The sequence below is a fragment of the Gnatocerus cornutus genome, chromosome 2 (assembly GCF_029298725.1).
Source record: "Gnatocerus cornutus isolate USDA-ARS CGAHR chromosome 2, icGnaCorn1.1, whole genome shotgun sequence".
NCBI lineage: Eukaryota > Metazoa > Arthropoda > Insecta > Coleoptera > Tenebrionidae > Gnatocerus > Gnatocerus cornutus.
The window spans coordinates 11,327,494-11,351,727 of record NC_142234.1 but is presented as its reverse complement, the minus strand read 5'-3'; the positions used below and the strand labels follow the sequence as shown (position 1 = coordinate 11,351,727).

The window sequence follows — 24,234 nt, the reverse complement described above, 5'->3', positions numbered from 1 at the left end:
TTCAAAAATGAATCTGAAAATCTTATCTGTACAGAAACAGGTATCTTACGAAGATGTCACCAGTCACCAACACGCCCTTTTAGTTATAAATATTTAGTAGCTAAAATGACTAAATTCGCATAACCGATGCTTCGTTTGTTAAGTATAACAAGTTCATTTTCAAAGCTAAAATGCGAAGAGGTAGAATCATATTTGTAGCACTGAATCGGCAAAAATTTCATGTCATGTTTCATTACTCGAATTGTAAAGTGGGTATAGAGAAAATTTAGACGAAGCACCTTGAAGAGCCATCTCAAGTAAAGAAGGATGCACACCAACATGTGTGGATGATGTATAATTGCGAACCACATGTGAGTGAATATGAAGTGTCTAACCGGGTATTAGTAAATAGAGACAGATGCAAGTCGGCAACACGTGTACACGTGGCACACTGCGACCATCTTCCGTCTTCCTGTTTATTCTAGTGTCTACCTGCTCGCATTCATCATTTCGAGGGTAGTATGTGTGTTATTCCGAAAAGCCGAATCCACAAAACGAAAATCATCTTAATTGAACCCCTCCAACACTATTTTTAGCAAGACTGAATATGATGTGTCGCGACTGTCACCAGGCTAAGAAGTACAGCTGGTTACAATGTGCATGGCCAGTTAAAATGCAAGTCGCGAGCAGACCGCTTGTCTAGGAAGCCATCCGGTCCACATCGCATCCGGCGTTTGCGGTGTGTTAAAGCGGATCCGATGAAATTTAGAAAAAGAATGAATCACCACAAAATATCAATAGTCTCCATTTTCTTTTAGTAAACTTCAACTTCAGGTCTACCATCTGCTGAAATACACCCGACGCAATATCGAGATGATAAAAAGTACAAATAAAGACCAGCTCCGATTTAAACTGAACCGGAAGAGGCGTACATTTGGCATAAAAGAACAAATTCACCTTTCAAAATCCACAACGGCACTTCATGTCTTGGTTTGTGGGTTGCCCCAATTCACATCTTACCACGCTCAGTGTCGTACAAAAACTAGACAGTTGCTCATTGCTTTCTGCATCTTTTCAATAGTAATACCATGAGTAGGTGAATATTCGTGATAATTTAGACGATTTATTAGCTAAACGAAATTTATGTTGCTATGAAAATACCACGAGTTGCGTAGCAACGAGTGGTATTTTCTAAGAGCAACATAAATTGAGTTTGCTAATAAAAGTCTAAATTATCACAGAATATTCATCCTACGAATTGTATTTTGCACGACTATTCCATGCATACAGTAGTAATAATAATAATAATTTCGTCAGCGGAATTATTAGCAAAACGACTCATTTTTAAACGTCAAAAAATTAATTTGCTTATGTAACCATGGTTGACAACACCAGCACCGTGCTAAGGCTTGCCGCGATAATACCATGGTAGATCTCAAATCTGATTGGATGTTAACTTATAAGCATGGAATAGTCTCAGATCTACCACGGTAAAAATCCTTTCCTGGTAACTGAGGCAAATTTCAGGAAGTCGCCTCAAACTGACCACGTTCTTATCATACGATTTTTATCCAAGTAGTAAAGTTTTCTAGTTTTTTTATATCGATGGGAGCTTCTTTTGGTCCTGACCAAAAGAGGCAGGTGATGTTAGATGCTTCCGAGGCTTCCGAGGTCGCATTTTCTTTCGGGGCAAGTTTTAACATGAGCCTGAATCACGTCTGGTCGATTCAAGGGGGAATTTATATGGACACCTCTTCTTCCGTTTTCTGACAACGGAACGTATTATTACCGGTATTATGTAGGTTCATTCGCGCGTACGATATGCAACTCATTGTATAGTCATGTAGCAACAAAGTCTTTCGCCTAATAGAGAAGAGAAAAAATCGAAATGCGATTATGTAAAGAAGAAGGAAACATGATTCATTCAGAAAAACGTACTAAAATCAATAAAGGAAATTTATCCGGGCACTGGAATACAATAGCTTCATTAATCCGGCAATTCATCTTATCCAAGTATCCTGTACGTGCTTTCAGTTTCTCGAATTGCAATTTTACGATTTCACATTACAGGCGGAAGAAATGAGACAGTTTGATTAAAGTCAAGGGAGGTGATTAAAGACGATCATAAAAAAGTTAACTCAGATCTGTTGTCTTAAGCTTCCACTAGTCCGACAAGTGGTGATTGCCAGCACGTGACCTAAAAGGCTTGGGCGGCGGATATCCTCGCGAGTTGTGCATCGGACTGTTGATGAGAGTGTGCGAAGCCCACTATCCTGCATCCACTGTCGGCCAGCCCGTGAATGACTCATTCATGCTGTCTGAACGTTCTTCGTATGCTGTGAAGGCGACAGCCATGGAAAAGAATAAACCGCACAAGAATTGCATTTCCATGAACTGTATTTAGATTCTCCTCCATAAGGAGTGATTGATGACACACAAGTATTGGACCTTAATCGGCGACAATCGATAAAAAACAGAATTAGGTATGAACGAATATACGAGAGAGACCTGATTGCTCAAAGTCCTGCCGACTTTTTATGTATTGTTAACTTGCGGGGTTATCGGTAAATAAAGACTGCTATAGACCTTTTGCCATCTTCTTTGATTTTTGGATGCAGAAATGGTCCAGTTTTCAAATTGAGAAGTTAATTATTTGATTGAGAAGTAAATAAGCCATTCTCTTCTTCTTCTTCAATAAAAAATATTTTTTATTTGTATACATTCAGTAGCTGTGCTGACATGCTTATCCTACGAATTTGTTTTTCCAATCACAGCTCGACAATTTTTTCTGATAAATCTTTTTTTTTAATTCGATAAAAAATTGCGCTTGTTTTAATCGGTGGATTATCGTAAATGCAAAGGTAAGTAAATAAAAAACGGGGAATCCTTATAATGTCCACGTCACTGAATTAATTTCAATTACAAAACTTACCTCGGACGACTGGGACGATGTGCTCCCCATGGTCTCGTCAATTCCCTGAAACTGAAGAAAAAACTAATTAGAACACATAATAATAATAATTATATTCTAAGATTTAGCGTGTGATAGTGCTAATTGTAGAATTTTCCTCCACGACATAACATCAACTCGTAAGTACTACGACTTCTTTACCATAATTGGGTAATGACTTGCTTGCATCATAAATATTTAAAGAGCATAATATCACTTACGAGAGCATTATCTTATTTATCATGTACTTAAAAATTGACACAAAACTAAATGAAATTAGAAAATGCCATGTAGTTCGAAGGCTCTTGTGACCCTGGAAAAATTCGGCCCCAACGAATTTTCCGTTTATATTTGCATTACTTATTGGTGTCGTGACTTATCAATAGTTGACTCCCTCCCCCATTCGCACCATTAATAAGGGGTGAAGCCAAGCACTCGCATAATCGTCAGGTCTTTGCCACCGTTCATGGGAATGTGCACGCACTCAATGGCTGAAACGCCGGACTTTATCCCACGCAATCGGGAAGACAATCCGTTATTACTATTATTTTTAGTTAAAAAGGTGCAAAACGGGTAAACATTTCAAATTTTTAACGAAGTAAATGCCCGTTAATTACTGTGTGCAGTCCGAATTGTAGTGTGCTCAATCGCAATAATTGGGAGACCTTCCGTTCAGTAATGAGGTCCACAATTTTGGCGGCGATTCTAAACACGCATTTTCCTTATCAGTCGTTATTTCCACATAACAACTGCAAAAGTTGAGAGTATTCGTCTAGAAACTGCCGACTATAACAACTTAATTTCTCTTTGCGTTCAGCAGTAACGTTAATAATGAACGGAAACATTTAAGTTGCAGATGCACAAACAAATCAGCGTTTTTTGTCCACGACGAGGTAAGGTAAAAAGTGATTGAATTACTTACGTGAAATTATCTGTCTGTTCGTTTCTTCACAGACCAACAAGAATAAGATTTAAACTTCATGCACAAATAATTACAAAAGTAACTTTAAGGCCAAACTAATACAGTGCATTATACGGAAAATACACCTGCCTTATTTGGCATAATAATTGGAGGAGCTGAACCATGATTGCGGCACTCGCCGAAAGCGGCGCCATTAGCCCATGAAACCGCAGCTTGCTGCAAACGATTGCAAGCTGGAGCACTCTTTTGTTTTAAACTAATGGACCACATAAATACAAAATTGTCCAGAAGAATACATCAGATACAGACCACTTCTAATTTTACAAGACCACGGCTTACATTCGGAACCGTTCAGCCCAAACGAATCGTGCGATAAAAATCGCTTCGTAAAAGCTTCAATTACACAGTTAATGATTATTTATAATAACAATGAACTTTTTACCAAAAGCATGGACCTGAACTGGTAAAAAAATACTTTTATTGCAGTAATTGAAAATGTTCAGTAGAAGGGTGAAAATTATTCACAAACTGCTCTTGCATGCTTATCCTTGGAAGGCCAGGACCAGCCGCAACCCATCAAACAGTGGCGTATTGCAGTGGTGTCGAGGACTCGGGGAGCGGCTAGCTGATTTACATCCGGCCCAGATATTGCCTCTATCATTATTCCTGCCGCTGGCGAGCACCTACTACATCGCAAAAACTAAACACGCAATCTAACATCCCCAATGGTTTTACTTTGATCTGCATAATTAATTTAAATTAATAGACGCTTCATTTTTTATTCTCAGGAAAAGGTGTAAATAGAAGACTAAAAATAATAAACCCATATTTTTTTTCATTGACCTCAATCTAAATCCTCATTAATCTAATAAAAAAGTTGATAATAAGTAAAAAAAAAGTAACATCGCCAGTACAAAGTGACATTATCACAGCCCTAAAGAAATTATAGAATGTCTACAGTGAGCTTTAACTTGTTTGAGGCAGCCTCTGTAACCATCAATTATCCTCAATTAAATGCTTTCATGACTAACTTCTATAAATTGAATTGAATCTTTTTGCAATCTCGTAAAAAGTAGACTATAAAAAGGTTCATATGCCACAATTACATTACGAATTAAGCAAGGACAACATGCAAATAAAAGCTCGCGAGTTATCGATAAATTATTGTTATAACTAACGATTTCATGCAAGCGGAAAAATTGCTCTCGTTTTATTTATAACTTCATAAAAGGGTGATGATACATAAATATGAACGAACATTGCGGTTGTTGACATTTCAGAAATTATTACCCAATTTATTTCTAAGAAAATTTTCTCTTTTATTAACTTCTTAAAAAAACTAATAAGATTCCAATGGGATATTCCGCGTTACAAACACGCTACCTGCAATTTTCACAATATTAACCGTTCTTGAATCGAAGGCTTCTATTTAATTGGACTCTGAACACACAATAAATGTTTATTGACCCAAACAGCTATAACATAATTTATTACTAAGTGTTAGTAAAGCCAAAAAAATATCTAATTACCGGGAAAACTAGTGCGTAACGGGAATGGAAAAACTATATAAGTAATTCGTTGCATAACTAAAGGAAGTCCAGACAAAGCAAACAACCCGAGCATTAACGTAATCGCGTTATTAAACTAAAAAAGACAAACATTTTTAAGAATACAGCAGAATTCATTATTTTGTTTACGAGCTTTCTGAGCTTATTAACGCTTACAAAAGTTTTTCACCGAGATTTTATGATCAATATTTGACATTTTTAAGATTCCTATTCAATAAATTAATTAATTCAACCAGCGTTTCGATGACACTCTCACGCCAATTTTTCCTGACTAATAGACATCCAAGTTTATAGAAAGAGCACTGAAAAAAATTCTCTGCTTTCACAAAGAAAATGACCACTTATCACGAGAAAACAACATGTGGAGAGCTTTAAAATCCCTGATAGAACAAAGAACAGATTCAATTTCTCCTTAACTTTTTTCCAATATCGACGACAATTTGCCCTAAATCCAGCTTTGAGTTGTGCAATTATGCAAACTGGGCAATAGTCGGTGACCATTTTGCAGATTGTCAAAAGTGAAACCGATGCAGAAAAAAATTCGTATGAAAAATAGAACAAAAAGATGCAAATAAAAATAAAAAAATAAAATACCAATAAAAATTCGACATTCTCAAAAATTGAAAATTAAAAGGAAACCATTTAATTTTCCTCGTTTTCCCCAATTTCCAAAAAGTTCCCAAGTTCTTATGTAGCTATCTCATTCAAAAATCCTACTTTTCAATTTTTGGCCTTTCTTATTGTTAAACTGTTATATTTTGAGATTGATAAATTACCGAATTCTTTATTGTCATTGCCATTGCACTACATTGTAGGATAATTAGGGTAAAAACTGAATAAGAATCTGGCAGTTTGAAAATTAAAGAAACAAAAATGTGCCTTCAGTCCTCAGAAACTGGTATGAAAACGCAAGTATCGGCATTTTTTAAACTGCCAAGGAATATCTTGGAGTCTGAGAGTTTATAAGAGAGAATCTATAGCCCAACACACCAACATTTTTAAGCTGAAAGTTGAACATAATTCAAAGGATGTACTATCTATCTAAAGCTTTTCGTTCCAATACCTGCTTTGTGTACATTTCATACTTCATCGTCCTTAGAAACGTTTTGCTATTGATAAAATATCCCAAAATAGAAAATTCATTATAAAATGTGTGTCATAGATACGTGATTGAATTTCAGTGGTTTTCTTCCTTTTTGGTAATTTGGGAATTAAAGGGTTACAATTAATAAAAGATTGTAGGTGTCAAAAAATCATAAAGGATCGCCCAAAAAAATTTAAATTTATGGAGCCAGATAAATAAGAGTCTGAAACAATAACCACAAATAAAACATAAAACTGAATGGAAACTTAACGGGAAACTTTACAGAACACTCAACTTGACATTGTAATATTATCCAACAATCGGGTCGATATAATATAATGTTAGTATATTTATGAGCATCGTAAATAATAGCAGAACAACTACTTAAGCAGGTGTACTGAAATGCTTGCTTTATATTACGGTAAAATCTAGCCAAGTATTTTAAAAACGGTGCGCTGGACCTGCTCGGTAATCCCTATGAAACGCACGTGCACACCTGTCAGAAGAACTGGTTGACTATTTAAAGGTTATGTCATTTAGAAAAACAATCATTGTTTATTTATTATAGAACAAACCAAACAAACCGCAACAACAATAAACAATGTAAAAAGTTAAAAAACCTTTCAACAAAAACAGATTCAATTTAACGAATAATAATAATAAATTATTCTGACATTTCACAGCTGAGATCGTGCAACTCGGACAAAGAAATGCTAATGTTTATTTCTGATTTAAATGCGAGTACTCACCTAATTTTTTGCTGTCCCTTTTCGTTTTTCTTGAGGTTTTAAATAACACTACAAATAAACCAACACAAGAACAACGTTTTATGGTAATTTTAGTAATTGTTCCGTAAGCACTACGCTACACTTATACCGATAGTAAGTTATTCGTGTCGTACTCGATTTCATTCAGAATACGACACTTTTCTTGTTATTGAAAAATTGCTTCAAGTGACAGAAAAACAGATCAAACCACGCCATGTTGTTTTATTTGAAATAACGACTGACGAGCCATCTGTTTGACAGGTGATGTACTTTTGTATACCGGGTGAATCCACAAATTTAAATTTTGTTGTGGATGTTTTAGGATGCACTTTGGGCTTGGTACTGTAGAATAATACTACAACCGTGTTAAATTGCGAAATAAGTTAAGAAAAGGAATTCATGAACATCGCAATTTTTATTACTGTAATAAGCGAACCCAAAAATAATCAAAAATTATCGCCATTTATCAGCGGCAACCAATAATCTAAATGAATAAAATATAAATTTAGTGAAAGTACGAAAGATAGAGATATCACCTTGTTATGATCGTGTTCTTATCTAGTCATCAAGGAAATGGGACTCTACCTACAAAAATAGAATCTTTCAAATTTTTACAAAACTTTCATCTACAGAGAGCACTCTAAATTCTTTGGAGGTTTAAAAAAAGCAAAAATTACCATTCTAAAGACTGTACAGTGAAAGTCACGTTAAAAATGTTGGTAAATGAAGCAAGGAAATGAACACAAAAATTCTCTCATCTCTAGTTGTAAAAGTGTGCCCAATAAAAAAAAAATAGCTTATGTATTTTTGTTGCAAGTTCCTAAAGTAAACTTTTTGCAGATTAATCGTTACTGTTTACGAACGAGTCCGAAATAGCAGATGAGTTAACTTATTTTTTTTTATACGTGTTTCAAACAACATTTTTCAGTTAAAGCTCCTAAAACTTGTTACTATTAGTGCGTTTCGAATTTTAGTTACAGTGCCAAACACAAAAGAAATAACGTTTTTTTAAATAAAATGCCAAATTCTGAAAAACCACGAAGTTTTACTTACATACAACCAGGTTCCCCTACCTATTTCTCGAAAATAGTGCGCTTCGGATTTAAGTTACCATGCCACTAAAGTGATCATACTTAATTTTATTCTAACAGTTTTCTTAATTAATACCAATGTCAACGGTATCGTGATTTGAAGTTATAATAATACTTTTACACCTAATTTACAAAAATTAGTGAAAACAGTAAAATAAATTCTTATCTTAATCTTATCTACTTTTTGTAGCTTGTGATATAACTTAAAAGCAAATTAAATGTACAAATTGTACCTACCCTGAAATATAAAGATGAATGTATTTTAACCAGAAGTCAGTTTGTTCTCTTTTTAAGAAAAAAATTAGAAAATGGATAAAAAAAATAAGAAACCTGTAAATAAATTAAATATTGAATCGCCTCATACACATTATGAAATACTTATAACTGTGTTAATGCATATGTATGTACATATACCAAGTAATCTATAAACATGTAAATAAACAATAAATTCGTCTAAAATATTAGAACTATAAAAGTATAGGCTCCCCAAAACAAAAATTCTTGTTGTTGATAGAGTAAATTCTCATTTTTATTTATCCTGCGTGTGCATGAAACCCTAAAATACAAAAATCCATAAAAACTTTAGATTTATACCACCGAGCTCTTGGCGACAGCCGAGGCATCTTATCAGTTACAAGTTACAATAAAAAGTTAGAAAAAAAGGCCATAAATCTAACAACTCTAATTTTTCAAATCATGAAACATTTCAGAGCTGTAATTTCTTTTACGCGATAAGTCTTCTAGTGTTCTTTTTCAGTGTTATATTCAATGACTAATAAGATAATCTAGTTCTGATAGAAATAGAATAAAAAAGAAAACTAAAGACAAACGGGATATCAGAGAAAACAGAACAGAATAATTTATTAAAGAAGTTGGATTACCAATCATGATCAGGAAATTTTGAAACACTGCTCTCTGCTAATAATATGCAAATTCGAGTTAAAAAAACGGAAATGTTGATGATTTTAAATTATTTACTAATCAGCTTCTTTTTTCGATACAAACATTTATTATTTAATTTAAACCGAAAAAAAAAACACAAAAACGTTTTACAAAATTTATAAATAGAATCCAGCCAACTCGCTTCTAATTAGAAAACAGTTCCATTCATGATTCACCCCTTCAACGGTTCATCGTACGCTTTGTAAAATATACTTGCCGGAATTTCCCAGAATTTGAAGTTTTTTCAACTAGTATATGCCGCATAACACTTTTTTTGGTTTCGATTCATGTGAACCGCTTTTGTACTGAAAAACGTGGAAACTGGACCACTTTCACTTTTTTAATTCTTGGGGAGCAGTTGTAGAATAAATTATTACGTCACGGTGGAACACGACGGGTTGCAACCTTGGCAATTACGTATTTTCAAATAACAATAATTTATTAAAATAAGATAAACTATTTAAAATTGTTGCTTTATTTATTACTTTTCGGCGGTCATAAAGAGTCCCAAGATTCAGATTACTGCAACGACTGCAGAAAAAAAGTTTATTCGCTGTGAGAAATGTATTCTACTTATAATTAATTTCTTCTCAGCAAAAATTAATAAAAATTTAATTGTATGTCAACATGTTTATTATATGGTAATAAGTATTACAAATTAAACTTCCTTCTGCTAGTTTCCATAGAATGTCTCCTTCCATCAATAATCCATTCATACTGACCATATTTACTATCAAATGTACCCTTTTGTAATGACCGTAACTTCAACGTAAATCGAGGTCCTAGCTCTTTTAGTCTGGCCTTTTTACCTTCTTCATCAAAGCCATATCTGAAATTGATAACATTAAAATCCAATCATTATTAACTCATTGAGAGCTAATACCTGTAATGTCTGAAAAATATAAAATCTCTTTGATTATGAAACGTTACTGCTCTTTTCCCAACAAATTCAGGGCTGTAATGAAACAGTGCCCCCAACATACGCCCTACTGTTAAACCCAACCTTGTAGAAAAATTATTCAATATAACTTCAGGGCGATGTGCGGTAATATCTTTATGATTTTTTCTCAGCTCTGTTGTGATTTTTACATTACTAAGTTTAAAATGAGCGGTGGGTCCTTCAGGTAAGTGGATTACCAATAAGCCATCAGGCTCTTTTCTGTTCTCATTGATTATAACAATGTCAGTGAAGTCTTTTTCTATCGCACTTTTTACGATTTTTTTAACACCTGAACGATTACGATACAAAGAGGTAGAATTTGGAATAATCCTCGTCAGTTCTCTTCCAAAAATCCTAGTTTTCTGAAAACATAATTTCAAATATTGTTTATGTATTTAATGAAATAATTACCCTCATTGGATTATCAGCGTAAGTTATTAAAACTTTTGGCTCATAAGACTGTTCATAATAACCACTAAACTCATCGTTATCAAGATCGTTACGAACTAATTCGTTTTCTTCTGTGTTTAAATCATTAACAGTAGTCTCATCTTTTACTCTCAAACTTTCAAGAGTATGTGGGACTTTTTTGGGGCCACCTTCAAGCTTACGTTGTTTTTTGGCTGCCTTCTTTGCCTACAATGGTAGAGTTAGTTAACATAACTTGAAAATTTATTGTTACCTCACCTTGCTCTGTTCTTTCTTGGCCTTTTTATACTGTTGAGCCCTCACAAGTTTATTTTTTATATGCGAATATTTGTTCTCATTTGGAAACAAGACGGAACCACTTTTCGACGGCTTTATCTCATTTTGTACTTCTATTTTCGAATCGTCCAAATCCACGTGCTCTTCCACCTCAGACATTTTTGTATTTTGACGTAATTTTTACATTAGCTTTGACAGTTGACAGATACTAAAGTTGGGGAGTTTAAGCGTGATATTGGCCAAGCTGTGTAGTAGCTCAAGTGAGTATTCATATACCAGAAACCCAAACAAACGTTTGTTATCGCGCTGAATTATTGTGATTCTAGTGGAAACTTGTTTATTGAGGTTATTTTTTAAAAATAGGTTATGCTCATTGTTGATATTTCGTGTTTGGCGGAAGTATTTTGTGTATTACGAAGATCATGTTTTATTAACACCGGTCCTTTTGGTACAAACATGAATCTTGAACTACTAGGTAAGTTTTAACTCATGAATTTTTCACACTACATCTGTACTTTCAGAATCTTTTGGGCAAAACTACCCTGAGGAATTCGATGGAACTTTAGATTCCCTCTCGATTGCTGTTACTTGTGCATTTAACAAACGAGGAACCCTTCTTGCAGTTGGTTGTAACGATGGTCGCATTGTAATATGGGATTTTCTTACGAGAGGTATTGCTAAAGTCATCTCAGCCCATGTCCATCCAGTTTGTAGCATCAGTTGGTCGCGTTCAGGCTACAAAATCGCGTCTGCATCCACTGATAACACCGTCTGTATTTGGGATATTCTCTCTGGAGAATGTGAACAAAAATACAGATTTCCATGCCCTGTTTTAAAGGTACAGTTTGAGCCTAGAAGTATGGAGCGCTTGCTTGTGTGTCCAATGAGGCATGCAGCTGTATTGGTTGACACAAATGGAGGCCATAAAGTTTTGCCTATAGACGATGATGTAAGTTCACATCGCAATTTTATTTAGAATAAATGTTTATTTGAAGGGCGATTTAAATATTTCGGCTTCGTTTGACCGTCGGGGAGATTATGTTTATACAGGAAATGCAAAAGGAAAAGTGCTCGTGCTAGATTCTCGGACCTTGGAAGTTAAAGCGAGTTTTCGAATCATTTTGGGGACTTCTAGCGCCACCGCCGTGAAAAGTATCGAATTTGCGCGGAGAGGAGAGTACGTCTTTTATATCGCTGAAGATCGTATTTTGATTTTTGTTTTAGTTGGTTTTTGATAAACACAGCCGATAGAGTGATCAGAGTCTATGATAGTAAAGAAGTTTTAGCTTGTGGAAAAGATGGTGAACCAGAACCCATTCAAAAATTACAGGATTTAGTTAACAAGTAATACCTCAGAAACCGCGAGATTGTTTCATTTCGCTAATTTTTTGTTAGGACGATGTGGAAAAAGTGTTGCTTCTCAGGGGATGGCGAGTACATCTGCGCTGGGTCAGCAAGACAGCACGCTTTGTACATCTGGGAGAAGTCCATTGGAAACTTAGTAAAGATTCTCCATGGAACCAAAGGCGAATTGCTTTTGGACGTCGCGTGGCATCCTGTTCGCCCCATAATCGCCAGTATTTCCTCCGGTAAAACAACAATAATGTAATTCTTTTCGTCTCACTCTCAATTTCAGGAGTTGTGAGTGTCTGGGCGCAAAACCAAGTCGAGAATTGGTCTGCCTTCGCGCCCGACTTCAAAGAACTTGACGAAAATGTCGAGTACGATGAACGAGAAAGTGAGTTTGACATCACAGACGAAGACAAATCTGTCGCTAGCGGGGGTGACGATAAAGAAGACACTGACATGGAAGTTGATGTTTGCGCAGTTGAGCCAGTTCCAGCTTTCTGTAGTTCAGATGAAGAAAACGAAAATACTGGATGTCTCCAATTCCTACCCATCGCCCCAGAAGTAAGACGTTCACTATTGAAAACTCATTTCTTAATTTATTGTAACAGATTGAAGATCCTGAAGATGCATGGACTCCCGCTGATACAACATTGCCGCCTGCAGGACAGGTTGCTGGACCACCGCCCCCGAAAAAGAAAAAATATAAATCCTATGATGTGGCTCTGGAAAACACAAGCGACGCCGGTAAGCCATAAAAGTGTCATTTAAACAAAAGTTATAGCTGTGTATGTATTCTTTGTAGAAGTACATCCACTACTCAGCAGTAAAACCAAAGAAAAACAAGTTATGGGTGGTAAAAAGGCGGGTGGACGACCTAGAAAATAGATGTATTATTGTAATTTCCTGTTCATTGTGGTTTCTGAGAAGCAATTATTTTCACAAAACAAAATATATCTTCAACAAAATTTTAATTTGTTCACTAGTTTACATTTTCTAAATTTGTAAATTGTAAAAAAGAAAAATAACAAAATAATGTTAGGTAACAGGCATTCAAACACAATAAAGAACAACTTGTTTGAATTATGCATGTACACATAAATAAAATCGCCTATGTGTATTTTACATAACCTGCTAATCAACAATGTATTTTAACTTCTCAGCTATTAGACTACACACAAACTCAAGTCTTGGAACAGTAATTCTGAGAAATATAAAAACAATTATGTATAATATATACAAAACTGACTTCACTTTATTCAAAAACGTTACAAATAAAAAATACTAAAACCAGTATTCCTAATGAAAATTTCAACAAGCTGTTAAATTTGAAAAGTTCTACCGTGAATTATCCAATTAGTATTCCCACACCGAGTCTAAACTGATTTTTATTGTGATTTATGAGCCCGCTAAGGGCTAACGTGAAAGGCAGAGGACTTAATTTTTTCTCTAAAACTGCTCCAACTGACCAATTGGAATCTACATGGCCTTTAAATACAACTTCACTCTTTGGCAAATCAACTTGGTACCCGATGGATGCGACAGATTCTTGCATCCTTGGATTGGCTTCCAGTTCTACACCTATTTGAAGCTGACTGCTCGCTTTCTGGTAGTAACATAAATGAATACCCGATACTCCAACTGTTCCTGAAATTTGTGTACTTTCTGTTGTATATCTGAAAAGAATTGATGTGATTTGGTAGAGTGGTTATGTATATCCTACTTTGCTGCTGCACTCAAGAGAGCAATTTCACCCCCAGGGATGCCAGGACCTTTTTGGTATGCAAGTTCAGATCCTAAAGCTAATCTAGAAGTAACTGCTTGGAGGTAATGAAGTACAACAACACCAGATCCTGCAATGATGTCAGGATTGGCCACTGTTACACTGGCAGTGTAGTCAGATCCCTTGTAATTCATTGTCAGTTGTCCAACTGTAAATTTAGAATTCTGAACCTGCAATAAGTCATTAAACTACTAGTTTTTAAGTATTAGCAACCATACTTGTGCTCCAAATTTTGCCTGAACTTTTGAACATAGCTGATGAATAATCGTCGCATTAAGATTCCCTGAAGGATCAATATCACCTAACATGATAGGATAAGCCTCACTAGGTGAAATTTGTTTGGTTCCTACATAAGTTGCCCCAAACCTGTACCCACTTGGTGTAATGGAACTCATATTGATAGTATGGGAAATTTGAAAATGATTGCTAAGACCCCGCGTAAGCATCACTCGCGCTCCTTCGAAATTCGTGGGAAATATATCTAAAGCACACCAGTTCAAATAAAGGTTATGTACAATTTGCAACTCACTTTTGCATTTTGTATGGATGTCTTCGAGAGGCCCAGGATTTTCAACTCCTTGAGATGGTGCCGGGGCTGGAGTTTCCGGTTTGGTAAACGAAGAGCTTGATGGGGGCGGTGGCGGCGGGGCTGGAGCTGAATAAGCGTGCACGTTACCCATTTTTTTCTAACATAAATTTGTCAAGAACCAAGCGACTTTGGTTGTCTTTTGCAACGGTCGAAAAAATGCACATGTACCGATAAGGGAAAAGGGGCCAGAAGTAGTCACTCAAAGAGATAACGCAAATTCTCACACATTTTCTTCTTCGGAAAAAATATGACAGCTCTGACAGGTGCCGATTTGATCGACAAAGAGCAGTTCGAGTTTGCAGCACAGATGGCGCGCACGATTTTACCGCAAATTTTTAATTACACAAATCCGAATTTTAAATTAACAAGTAATAAAGCCTAAAATTATTTTTCTGACAAAATATCGTTTTAGAAAACTCAACAGCTCAAAAATACAATGACAGTGGTATTTTAATCTGGCTTTTAATTTGACAAGTAATCAATATTAATAATGTGATTATAGATAATTTAGTTGATAATATTATAATTAACAATTAAAAAAGTTTGCATGTTTTAAATTTTAATAATAGACTTCGGCTGTGCAGTTAGTCTCATCAAAAATAATCTGCATGTGAAAAACTTTTTAATCTATTTTTTTATTACTGAAACTATTCCAGACAGTGCGCAAACAATTCTTAATCTAATCTTTATGACAAGTATTTTTAATTAAAGATTTAATAATTTCCGGGTACTAATTCGATAATAAAAAAAAACGTTTTAGGTTTTAATACAGAGTTTATACATAAAACAGTTGCATACATTACAAATGGTTTTTACATTTTATAAATAACTACGTTACAACATACAGTGTAGTAATTAGCAATGCATTTCCTTACCTAATGACTAGAATACTGATAGATTTAAGTCTTTTTAAATTGTTTTATATCCTATTTGCAGCGTGAGGCAAAGCATGTGCAGCAACTTGAGAGTCCACAATGCAGTAATAGAAAAATCACATCTGTTACACATACAATAATAAATAATATTCGTCCATTTGAAATATTCACAATACACATATAAAGTCGAGTGCATGGCTTTTTCAATAACAAATGTGATTTAGCAAGAAAACCTGAAGTGACAAATACTTAAAAATTCAGATTAAATACTGTTAATACATTGGTCAGATATATTAAGTACATCATTACAAATACATGTAAAAACACTGAGGTATAAAACATTATAAATAGGTACAAATCTTTAAAAATTTTCAGTGTAGAGTATTTTTTTAGATTTTGTGAGTTAATTATGAAAATACATCAAAACCTTCGCTCAAAGAATATAAAGCTAAAGCAGAAGTACTTAATGTAATGGCAATTAGGTACTAGCAACTCCAACATTTAATACCAAAATCAGTGTTGTATAGGTACCATCAAAACTGTGCCTGTTTTGAACTAAATTAATTATTAAAAAGCTATAAAATCACATTAAATACTTTTTATATTAGGAAAATAATCACCCATTTAAATAATCCAGGTTCTTTAAAAAAGAAAACTATAAAATTCTGTACAAAACAAACATAAAATTTAAGACATTCTATATACACATCAGTAAAAAAAACTGTTAAAAACAATTTGTACATTAGAAATAATTTCTGAAGATCTCTACAACGCGTTACTGTCTGCTTTCAAAGTCTTACATCTTTCTTTTTCCTGATTATTTTCAGGAGGCTCACATTCAAAACTGGCAAGAGCTAGAGCATTTTCATTTAAAATTGGTCCATGCTGCAAAATTGAAATAACTTTGGAATCCTTTTCGAACGGACATGTGACCTGCTTCCACGCCATGAATTCTGTTACTTGCTTTGCTAACTGCCAAAACTTTTCGAAGTTTATATGGCCATTTGGAAGCCTGAAAAAAGACAACATTTGTATTCGCCCTACAACCCACACTAATTCAACTTACTTGTTGGAGCAGCCTTGATTGAGAAAGTAAAGATCTTTGACGAGTAAACTGAAAAATGGAATCACGATTCTTTGCCGCTGGTCTTTAGCACCATGACTGCGCCACATTGCAGCTTTCAGAGTGCTGCGGTAACTACTGAAGTTGCTGCTGGGGTCCATTTGGTGTTCCAGGATGGCAAATTTGCCAGAGTGAATCTTATTCCACTAAAAAATATAAAGTCAAAACAACTGCTTCTATCTCGTATTAACAATGGGATTATCTTTATATTGATATTATCATTTCAAAATCCTTTAATACTGCATCTTTATAATACAATAATCTCGTTTCCGCACGGAATATACATACCGTTTTCTTCAGCCTTGAGATGGGAGACATATTTAGACCGGCTATGATGGCCATTAAACTGTTGAAATTGCCAATGTTAAAGCACTCTCGCCCCGTCTCTATCCAATATTCAACAACGCGAACTCTTTGTTTTTTCTTTTGATACTATAAAATTCAGACGTTAATAAACCAAAAAACAACAAGCGGAAACTTACTTTACAAACTTGCGTCGCTACAAAATAACTCAGTCTATTGAACCACTGCACATACTGCTCCAAGTTGTGTGTCTTCTTCATGTCTTTAAACGAGGTCTCTAGATGTGGATTTTCTTTAGCAAAGGCTTGTACAAATTCTTCAGGCCCTATAAACGAGAGTCTTTCTAACTCAACATGTGTGAGTTGTTGCGCTAGGAACGCTGGCACTGGGCAAACTTCTGAAATATCCGTGCAGTTTTCGTCCTGCGGCTGTGACGACGGATCCAGAGTCTTCTCATATTGTTCTAAAGCTGTCAATCTTTGAAGAAGGTTATGAAGAAGGGACGAAACGATCGTACGAATACTGGGATTGATTGCGCAGCATTGCTGCGTTATTGTCCGAACGTGTTGCATCACTCTCTCATCCCTAAACGTTAATAATTACGTAACTTTATAGAGTTTAACAAATGGACGTACCTAAAATCGTATGGGAATGTCTCAGTCCATTCTGCAAGTAATTGTACTAAATGCTCCGCAAATCTTGCTTGTCCAGGATGTGAACATCCACTACTGGCACTTCCCAAACCCTGTTGTGTTTCACATAAACTTCGTACTCTGGCAAGTAAATCGTGAGGTTTAATGAATAGGCGTGAAGACAATAGAAATGCAAATAGGTATGCCCTATCTGGGTAGTATATGTCAGTCGGAACCATATGTTGAATTAAAGCTTCAAGAGAACCAGACAGCAAGTTTCCATCGCGGTAAACCAAGGCCTGCGAAAACATTCACTATTTAGTTAAAAATACACAATACCAGATAACACATCTCGAATTTATCTCTCAAACGCGATATCTTACATTATCTTGTTGCAAAGAGGGATCTCCGGCGCTGTCCTGAACTGCCTCTCCGTTGTAAACAGCGGAGAAACTCTTACTTTGAGGCGTTTGCGGCAAGCTCTGAAGTTAGAGAAGGTTAATTGTTAGAAAGCATAATTAATCAAATGCCAAGCGCACACACGAGACAGAAGAAATTGTTGCTTTTGAGTTACATCATTTAGGAATTCGGCAAGTTCAGAGCTTGGGATTTAGTAAATGTTTGGTTGCGTTTACATTATGAGTTAGTCCAATCAGCCAACCACAATACTTCTCTGCAGGCATCGTAATGTGTAAAAAGCTACGAATTATTTCGTTTTGCCCACACATCGGGTTATAGTTTTTCTGCTTCATTTAAATACTTATTGTTTACTGAGTTCCAATTCATTTTGTCAAGACTTCTAAACGTTGTTATTCATTTTTTATCACAATAATCCCAATTAAATTCATACTGTAATCTATCTCACCTTTATAAGTCAGATAACTTTGTTTTAGTTGTACTTTTAGTACGTAAGTTGCCGAAAAAACATGGTTCATAAAAACATTCCTGTTCTTTTGTTATTGCCCCATTATGCAAATTTTTTACTTTAAAATTTTAACAATATGTCTACTGGAGTCTTCTTGTATGAAAACCGAGTAAGCAAAATCCTTTAATTTACGTTTGCATATTCGCCTTAATTGCATCCAGGTACATTAATCTTAATTTAGCATCATCTTACAACAAAGTTTAGTCTACTTCGAAATTGATATTGCCGCATGTGATGCTGCTGGAATTATGTTGTTAAAGTTTATTTCTCATGTGACACGTTAAGTAAATAAAACTTTGTGTTGTACGTGGGCAAAAATAGTTCGGCGTGATGAAATAGGTTTTATTCTTAGTTTTTTTTTCATGTTCACGTCTTATCCGAGATTACTTCTCCAAATAATTTAGTGCAACTACCATTAATAGGATCAATTGTGATGATCTTATTTTGAAAAATCACGCTGCTTCGTGTTAAAGAATCTTAGTAATTGAACTGATTAGAAAAGTCAGTGGTTAATATCCCAACTATAAATAAGAGAGAGAACTTACCCTTCTATTAGAACAGTCTTTTGGTGTAAGGTCGGAAGCTACAGTTCCAAATATCGTAGGCTAAAAATAAAACATGAGTGTTATTACTGCGAGTAGTAGGTGGTTTGGCAAACAAATATCGAGAACAACCGCAACTTGTCACAAAAATGATAGCAACTCAAAATAAACATATACAAGAATGTTTTGAATTTCACAACTATATTTTCAGTGGGTGTCCGTGTTTATCAAATTAAACTTTATTGTATAAACTTTGGATTTTTAAGTACAACGCCGACCTTGCAAACTTAATGTAAATAAAAAGCAAATTGCAAGTCGCGTCTTGACTTAAAATTGGGGAAGTTTCTGTTATCGGATCCGGAGATTCCGGAGCCGAGCGAATCGGTTAACACCTAAAAAAGTCTACTTACGGTAAACTCTTTGCGATAACCGTTACTACCATTGAACGGCGTGCACTTCCTGAATTGGTCGCTTAAAAAATCCGTCTCGTCCAGTGAACTGAGGGAATCTACCGAACTGGGCGTGAAATCAACTTTTGTAGAAGTGGAATTGCTCAGGTGTCCTGAGTCTTTGCTTAGACAAGTCTGCTGCTTATATCCCGATCCATCAGACTCATAACTCGAAGCGCTGGAACTCGACTCGAATTTTCCATCGCTGCCTGTCTCATACCCGTTATGATCGGAATATTTTCCATTCTCGTTAAATTTTCGGTTATTGTATTTTCCATTAAGTAGTTCAGCTGTTGGTATAATTTTTATAGGTTCGTAAACTTCCGTGATAGCGCTTGTGTAAAAATTCTGTTCTTTCGTTTCGCGGCTTCGCTCATCCACGACCTTTCCATCTCTTGAAACAGTGACCTCTTCTTTTGTTACAGTTGTAGATTTTACGCTCAATGAAGTATCCAATTTTACGGGAGCTTTGAGAATTCCTGTTTTTATCAAAAGAGTATTGAGGAGGTCACAGGGGGGCACCTGACCGGTAATTAAGGCCTGCTTTATTGCCAGCCCGTCTCTGCCCTCTAATGTTACAGGCATTCCATTGATAAAAAGAACTTCTTCTTCCTTGATTGTTGACTTCTTTTCGCAATCGACCACTTTAGCGCCTTTGCCCAAAATCGATTCCACTGTCTCCTGGATTTCTGGATCGTCCATGGCTAATTGAAAAGAGAAATAGAAAAGGAACTGATAGGGACGGTCACTTTGAGAAGCAAGTCACGTTATTAAGTGCAATTTAGTAGCTGTCATAACCAAATGGACTTTTTGAGACACTAGACATTGGATACTCTATTATTGTATCTCTTGCAAGTAGAGCGTTTCACCGAGAGAAGCTAAACATGCACTGAAATGCAGAAAATGTCAATACCGTTCGTCTAGTTATCACCTGGTTCACCTATTCAAACTGCAAACATTCATACTGCAATACCCTACAATCAGAACCACTAATCACAGTTTTGTACGAAACGATAAAACCATACTTTTTCGATTGTTAAATCCTTATCGGAATTGTTTATATGCAACCATAACGTTAACGCAACCAGTACCTTTCAAGGAAGTAAAAACGATATAAAACCCGCAAATAGCAGCATATTTGTTATTTTGACATTTTGCCATAGTGAGCATTCATAAGATTCATTTCAAATTTATTCCGAACGATCACGAGACGACTATAATTTATTGAAAGATTTTATTGTTCTCACAAACTGATTTACCGTCAGAATACTTGCCGTGCAAAAGGTCAAGTTCAAGAATGCTGCATCGCGGTGTCTTTTATGTTCATTTGTACTTTAAGTGGCGAAATTAAAATATGGGAGCGTCTTGTAATACGAAAAGCAACAATAAATTTACCATGTACGACTGAGATGTAAAAGTCTTGTTTTTTAAAAAGCAAAAGTTAAAATTACCAAACAATAAGTGCCAAGGAACGATTTCCTTTTCAAATACTTGTTTACTGCATATATTTGGACAATTTTGGACAAAAAAAATGTTTTGCATTGTCACCAGTTTATTTATTTTCTACTTTGTGTTTATATTTTGACATAATTATGATAATCAAGTTTACAATAGAACTGAATAAACAATCGGTGTTGATAATTAATAAACGGTTATTACTAATATTTTTTGTTTACTTTAATATTTAACAGTTGACTGTTTGTCATTCAAATATCTACCTACATTTAATAAAATAAAAATAAAAAAATTGTTCTCTGCTTCTGTATCAGCAATAAAAAAAAATCGCCATTGATTTTAACTTTTTTTTGGTTTACTTGAGAAGCGTTGTATAAAAATTTCGAGATATTCTTGAGCAAACAGATTTCAGTTTGTGTTGGTAGAGCACATATTTGCTCATTTAAAATCGAGTCAGTGATTTTTGGTTGCTGGGCAAAATAACTTGAAATATTTTTTTATTGATTCTTCAGATGTACAACAAAAAAACTAGGAGTAGAGGTATAATAAACACAGTTATCAAACCGCACATTTCAAAGCATCCATCAAAATCATTTAAACCAATTATGTACGAATAAATATCAAAAAAGGGATAATTTAAACAGACGCTGATTGATTACTTGATGAGGATTACAGAGAATTACTGTATTTTTATTGTTCCCGAAAAAAATGTGTGCTTGCTTATAAAGTGTTAACTTTTTGGTAAAAACAAAGAGAATGATCTTATATCTTGCAATGTAAATCAGATGTAGGTTGTTGCAATGCTGAACATTTGAACACGCTGGACGGTCTGTTTTAACGACAACTAAAATATCATATTCATTAATTAGTTTAATTACCTGAACGAAATGGCGTTCCGTCCTGCTAGTCTGATGAAGACCAAGAAAAGGAGCGACGGACGTTTTAATTAAATTCGGTCATGATGAAATTTCGTTACAACTGTCTATTGTTAATTGATGATTTTGTTAGACAAATCAGCCGAATTATTCACTTTAATTCAAATGTTTCGTAACAGTTTGTGGTTTCAAGTGTTTAGTTCCGGTGTTATCTAATTTTTCGAATAAATTTAAAATTAGTTTGTATAATGTGCGGTAGGCTGCAATATCCAAGAATAGAGGATATGGTTTTTAACACATGTATGTAAGTACTATTTCCAACCACGACCTCTTTGAGTAATTCAAGTCGATCGATTGTTTGTGAAGAGGTTTTTCAAGGAACTTGAGGATTTGTTTTCCAGGAAGCTCCAGTACATTCATGAATACGAATATAGCCTACAGTATGGAAAATATAAACCGATAAAGTGACTTCCTTGCATCATACGGTCTACATCAGTGGGTGTACACGTCAGGAAATTGAAGTTCCGGAAATATCATTTAATAACTGCATTATGTAGGTTATTATCACCCTGCGATGTATCTTTTTCATGCGATTTTGAACCAGAAGCACCACGTCCTCTCTGATTGATTTCTCCCTTCCGCTTTGCGTTTAATCATCAATAACCACGTTCGCAACCGGTATTCCGTGAAAAGTTTGTCCTATTAGTAACAAAATTGAACTGATTGAATTAAGGAATTAATTTAATCGTATTCTGAAAACGTTGGTCAACTGAAATGCAATCAACGTCGCATATCCCACAGGTTTGGCTACAATCCAGCGGGAATTGCATTTGGCTGTAATACTTGGATGTAATGTGCTGTTAAGTGAAATATGGAAGTACATCTGTCCGCAATTTTGATGAACTAAATTTCCGTCGTGGAAAGACTTCGAAATTAAAAAAATTAAGACGTTCCAAGTTCGCTAAAGAAATATTTTCATTTTCTCGTTCTCCAAACCCACAATGCTTTTATTTAAATTGTTTTCTTTTGACACTAATTTGAAGAATGATACTGTCGCCGTCGGAATAATTTAATTTAAACATCACTATTTTGATGCAAATATTTGTAAAAGTATAACATCCATTTGCCATCATAAAATCAAATTAAGCCAACATCAAAGTAAAATTAGTAACTAACAGCGATGGCAGGTTTAATTTTATTGTTTGTCTAAATTCGTCACAGTAATTTGCTTAACCAATTTCATCGAAAATAAAAGCCCACAATTCGGTTGTCCAACTTGGTGTGAAAATACTAAGCAACTTTCGCTCGCCACCTCCAGTACCACAGATATAGCAAAAACCGATAATTCTAAGAACAAGGTGCCTCCTCCGCAATAGAAATTCAGAAAACCTACTTCTCTAGTTGCATCACGATTAAAAATAGTCGTGAAAACCATTTTGTTAAGTGTTCTCCCCAATTAAAGTTATTCATGTGTGTACGCTTTATAGTGCAGCGGCGAAGAAAGATCCGAGTTTTTTCCGTATTGTCTAAAATTAATCTTTAAACATAAAGGCTGCATTCCCGAAATTTCACGTTTGACCTCAAATATTAGACGTTAACCTATTTGGATCTGGCGGCGATAAATTTCAAACGTTTATCTAATAAGAAGACCAATAAATTCTGACCACACTTTGAACTAATAGAGCGTAGCCTTGAACATGATTCGCATATAAATTTTCACGTGCAATTTCGGATGGATCAATCACTTTAAACCTCGTTCTGACCTCACGGAAGACCTAATAAAAGTTCACCAAGAGCCCATTATTTATAAATCTATGGCTAATTACAAGCATTTTATAGTCTCCGGAATTAAAGACATGTGGGAGCAAATTTGTTTAAACTGGAGGACAGGTGGAGGTTTTTTACCCTATTTATACGTAAACAAGAAGAAAACATATTCAACTTTTAGGAGCTTTCCCATCATCGCTTTGTATCAGTTATTTGCGGATCATAAAAAGCGTGCTCGGTATACACGGCGTTGAAAAATAAACAGCGGGATTTCTCGTTAACATTAAGAACCAATTTGTGTTGTCTTCGTGTAAAAAAATATACACACTTAAAAATATCATGTAGCAAAACTGTGGAGTAGCTCCGCTGAATTTTTCTTTTCCATTCATCAAAGCAAACTAATCCACCGATCAAGGCTAGCAACTACATAAACAATTAATTAATATTAAAGTTTTTATTGTGGGTTTCGCAATACAACCAGGTGGAAGATTCTACATTATAAACATTCACTATAATCATAATTGATTTAAGAGCGGTTAACGAACTGTGACAATTAGATGTAAAATGTACACAAACAAAGTTGATTGGAGTAATTTGTCTATTATTTTCGCCAACGGCAAT

The 24,234-nt window shown here is 35.0% G+C and overlaps 5 protein-coding genes across 8 annotated transcripts in view; 1 reads left to right on the top strand and 4 right to left on the bottom strand.

The window, feature by feature from the left end:
* Nucleotides 1-7,900, bottom strand: part of LOC148178999 (uncharacterized) — a 59,196-nt gene extending 51,296 nt beyond the window's left edge. The window contains exons 1-2 of the mRNA XM_088050510.1: nucleotides 7,253-7,900; nucleotides 2,912-2,962 (exon numbers count right to left, since the gene is read on the bottom strand). The gene's annotated coding sequence lies outside the window, so the exon portion shown is untranslated. The remainder of the gene's footprint in view (nucleotides 1-2,911; nucleotides 2,963-7,252) is intronic.
* A 2,019-nt stretch (nucleotides 7,901-9,919) lies between these two features.
* On the bottom strand, nucleotides 9,920-11,162 carry LOC148178998 (putative ribosome production factor 1). Its single transcript, XM_088029382.1, has 4 exons — nucleotides 10,931-11,162; nucleotides 10,655-10,879; nucleotides 10,187-10,605; nucleotides 9,920-10,132 (listed from the first exon to the last, which is right to left on the bottom strand). The coding sequence occupies exons 1-4, from the start codon at nucleotides 11,105-11,107 to the stop codon at nucleotides 9,955-9,957; spliced, it is 999 nt and encodes a 332-aa protein (XP_087885508.1). The 5' UTR covers nucleotides 11,108-11,162; the 3' UTR covers nucleotides 9,920-9,954.
* Nucleotides 11,163-11,239: 77 nt separating this feature from the next.
* On the top strand, nucleotides 11,240-13,381 carry Rbbp5 (retinoblastoma binding protein 5). Its single transcript, XM_088029381.1, has 8 exons — nucleotides 11,240-11,423; nucleotides 11,470-11,897; nucleotides 11,944-12,125; nucleotides 12,173-12,292; nucleotides 12,344-12,537; nucleotides 12,585-12,859; nucleotides 12,907-13,042; nucleotides 13,101-13,381. Exons 1-8 carry the CDS (start codon nucleotides 11,315-11,317, stop codon nucleotides 13,181-13,183), a joined length of 1,527 nt encoding a protein of 508 aa, XP_087885507.1. The 5' UTR covers nucleotides 11,240-11,314; the 3' UTR covers nucleotides 13,184-13,381.
* Nucleotides 13,250-14,850, bottom strand: LOC148178996 (mitochondrial import receptor subunit TOM40 homolog 1-like). The gene is made up of 4 exons (XM_088029383.1): nucleotides 14,608-14,850; nucleotides 14,297-14,559; nucleotides 14,019-14,248; nucleotides 13,250-13,971 (listed from the first exon to the last, which is right to left on the bottom strand). The coding sequence occupies exons 1-4, from the start codon at nucleotides 14,756-14,758 to the stop codon at nucleotides 13,644-13,646; spliced, it is 972 nt and encodes a 323-aa protein (XP_087885509.1). The 5' UTR covers nucleotides 14,759-14,850; the 3' UTR covers nucleotides 13,250-13,643.
* Nucleotides 14,851-15,421: 571 nt separating this feature from the next.
* The window catches only part of LOC148178990 (ras-GEF domain-containing family member 1B-like), a 71,245-nt gene continuing 62,432 nt past the window's right edge, over nucleotides 15,422-24,234 (bottom strand). For 2 of the 4 annotated variants that reach the window (XM_088050837.1, XM_088050834.1), the window contains 7 exons: nucleotides 19,071-19,130; nucleotides 17,984-18,082; nucleotides 17,604-17,899; nucleotides 17,148-17,553; nucleotides 16,954-17,097; nucleotides 16,609-16,811; nucleotides 15,422-16,554 (listed from right to left, as the gene is read on the bottom strand). In XM_088050837.1, the coding sequence (XP_087906963.1) occupies nucleotides 16,308-16,554; nucleotides 16,609-16,811; nucleotides 16,954-17,097; nucleotides 17,148-17,553; nucleotides 17,604-17,899; nucleotides 17,984-18,082; nucleotides 19,071-19,130 (1,455 nt within the window). In that variant the 3' untranslated portion in view covers nucleotides 15,422-16,307. Of the gene's footprint in view, nucleotides 16,555-16,608; nucleotides 16,812-16,953; nucleotides 17,098-17,147; nucleotides 17,554-17,603; nucleotides 17,900-17,983; nucleotides 18,083-19,070; nucleotides 19,131-19,477; nucleotides 20,221-24,234 lie in introns of all 4 variants that reach the window. The other 2 variants (XM_088050836.1, XM_088050835.1) reach the window with 2 other exon arrangements.

Excerpts from the sequence above, each read along its gene's own strand:
- Rbbp5 (XM_088029381.1), top strand. The coding sequence starts at position 11,315 with ATGCTCATTGTTGATATTTCGTGTTTGGCGGAAGTATTTTGTGTATTA. Across the intron at positions 12,860-12,906 it reads TCCTACCCATCGCCCCAGAA|ATTGAAGATCCTGAAGATGC; the intron begins GTAAGACGTTCA and ends TTATTGTAACAG. Across the intron at positions 13,043-13,100 it reads GGAAAACACAAGCGACGCCG|AAGTACATCCACTACTCAGC; the intron begins GTAAGCCATAAA and ends TATTCTTTGTAG.
- LOC148178998 (XM_088029382.1), bottom strand. The coding sequence starts at position 11,107 with ATGTCTGAGGTGGAAGAGCACGTGGATTTGGACGATTCGAAAATAGAA. Across the intron at positions 10,880-10,930 it reads CCAAGAAAGAACAGAGCAAG|GCAAAGAAGGCAGCCAAAAA; the intron begins GTGAGGTAACAA and ends CTACCATTGTAG. Across the intron at positions 10,133-10,186 it reads ATATTTTTCAGACATTACAG|ATATGGCTTTGATGAAGAAG; the intron begins GTATTAGCTCTC and ends TATCAATTTCAG.
- LOC148178996 (XM_088029383.1), bottom strand. The coding sequence starts at position 14,758 with ATGGGTAACGTGCACGCTTATTCAGCTCCAGCCCCGCCGCCACCGCCC. Across the intron at positions 14,560-14,607 it reads CATCCATACAAAATGCAAAA|ATATATTTCCCACGAATTTC; the intron begins GTGAGTTGCAAA and ends GGTGTGCTTTAG. Across the intron at positions 13,972-14,018 it reads CTCTTGAGTGCAGCAGCAAA|ATATACAACAGAAAGTACAC; the intron begins GTAGGATATACA and ends AATTCTTTTCAG.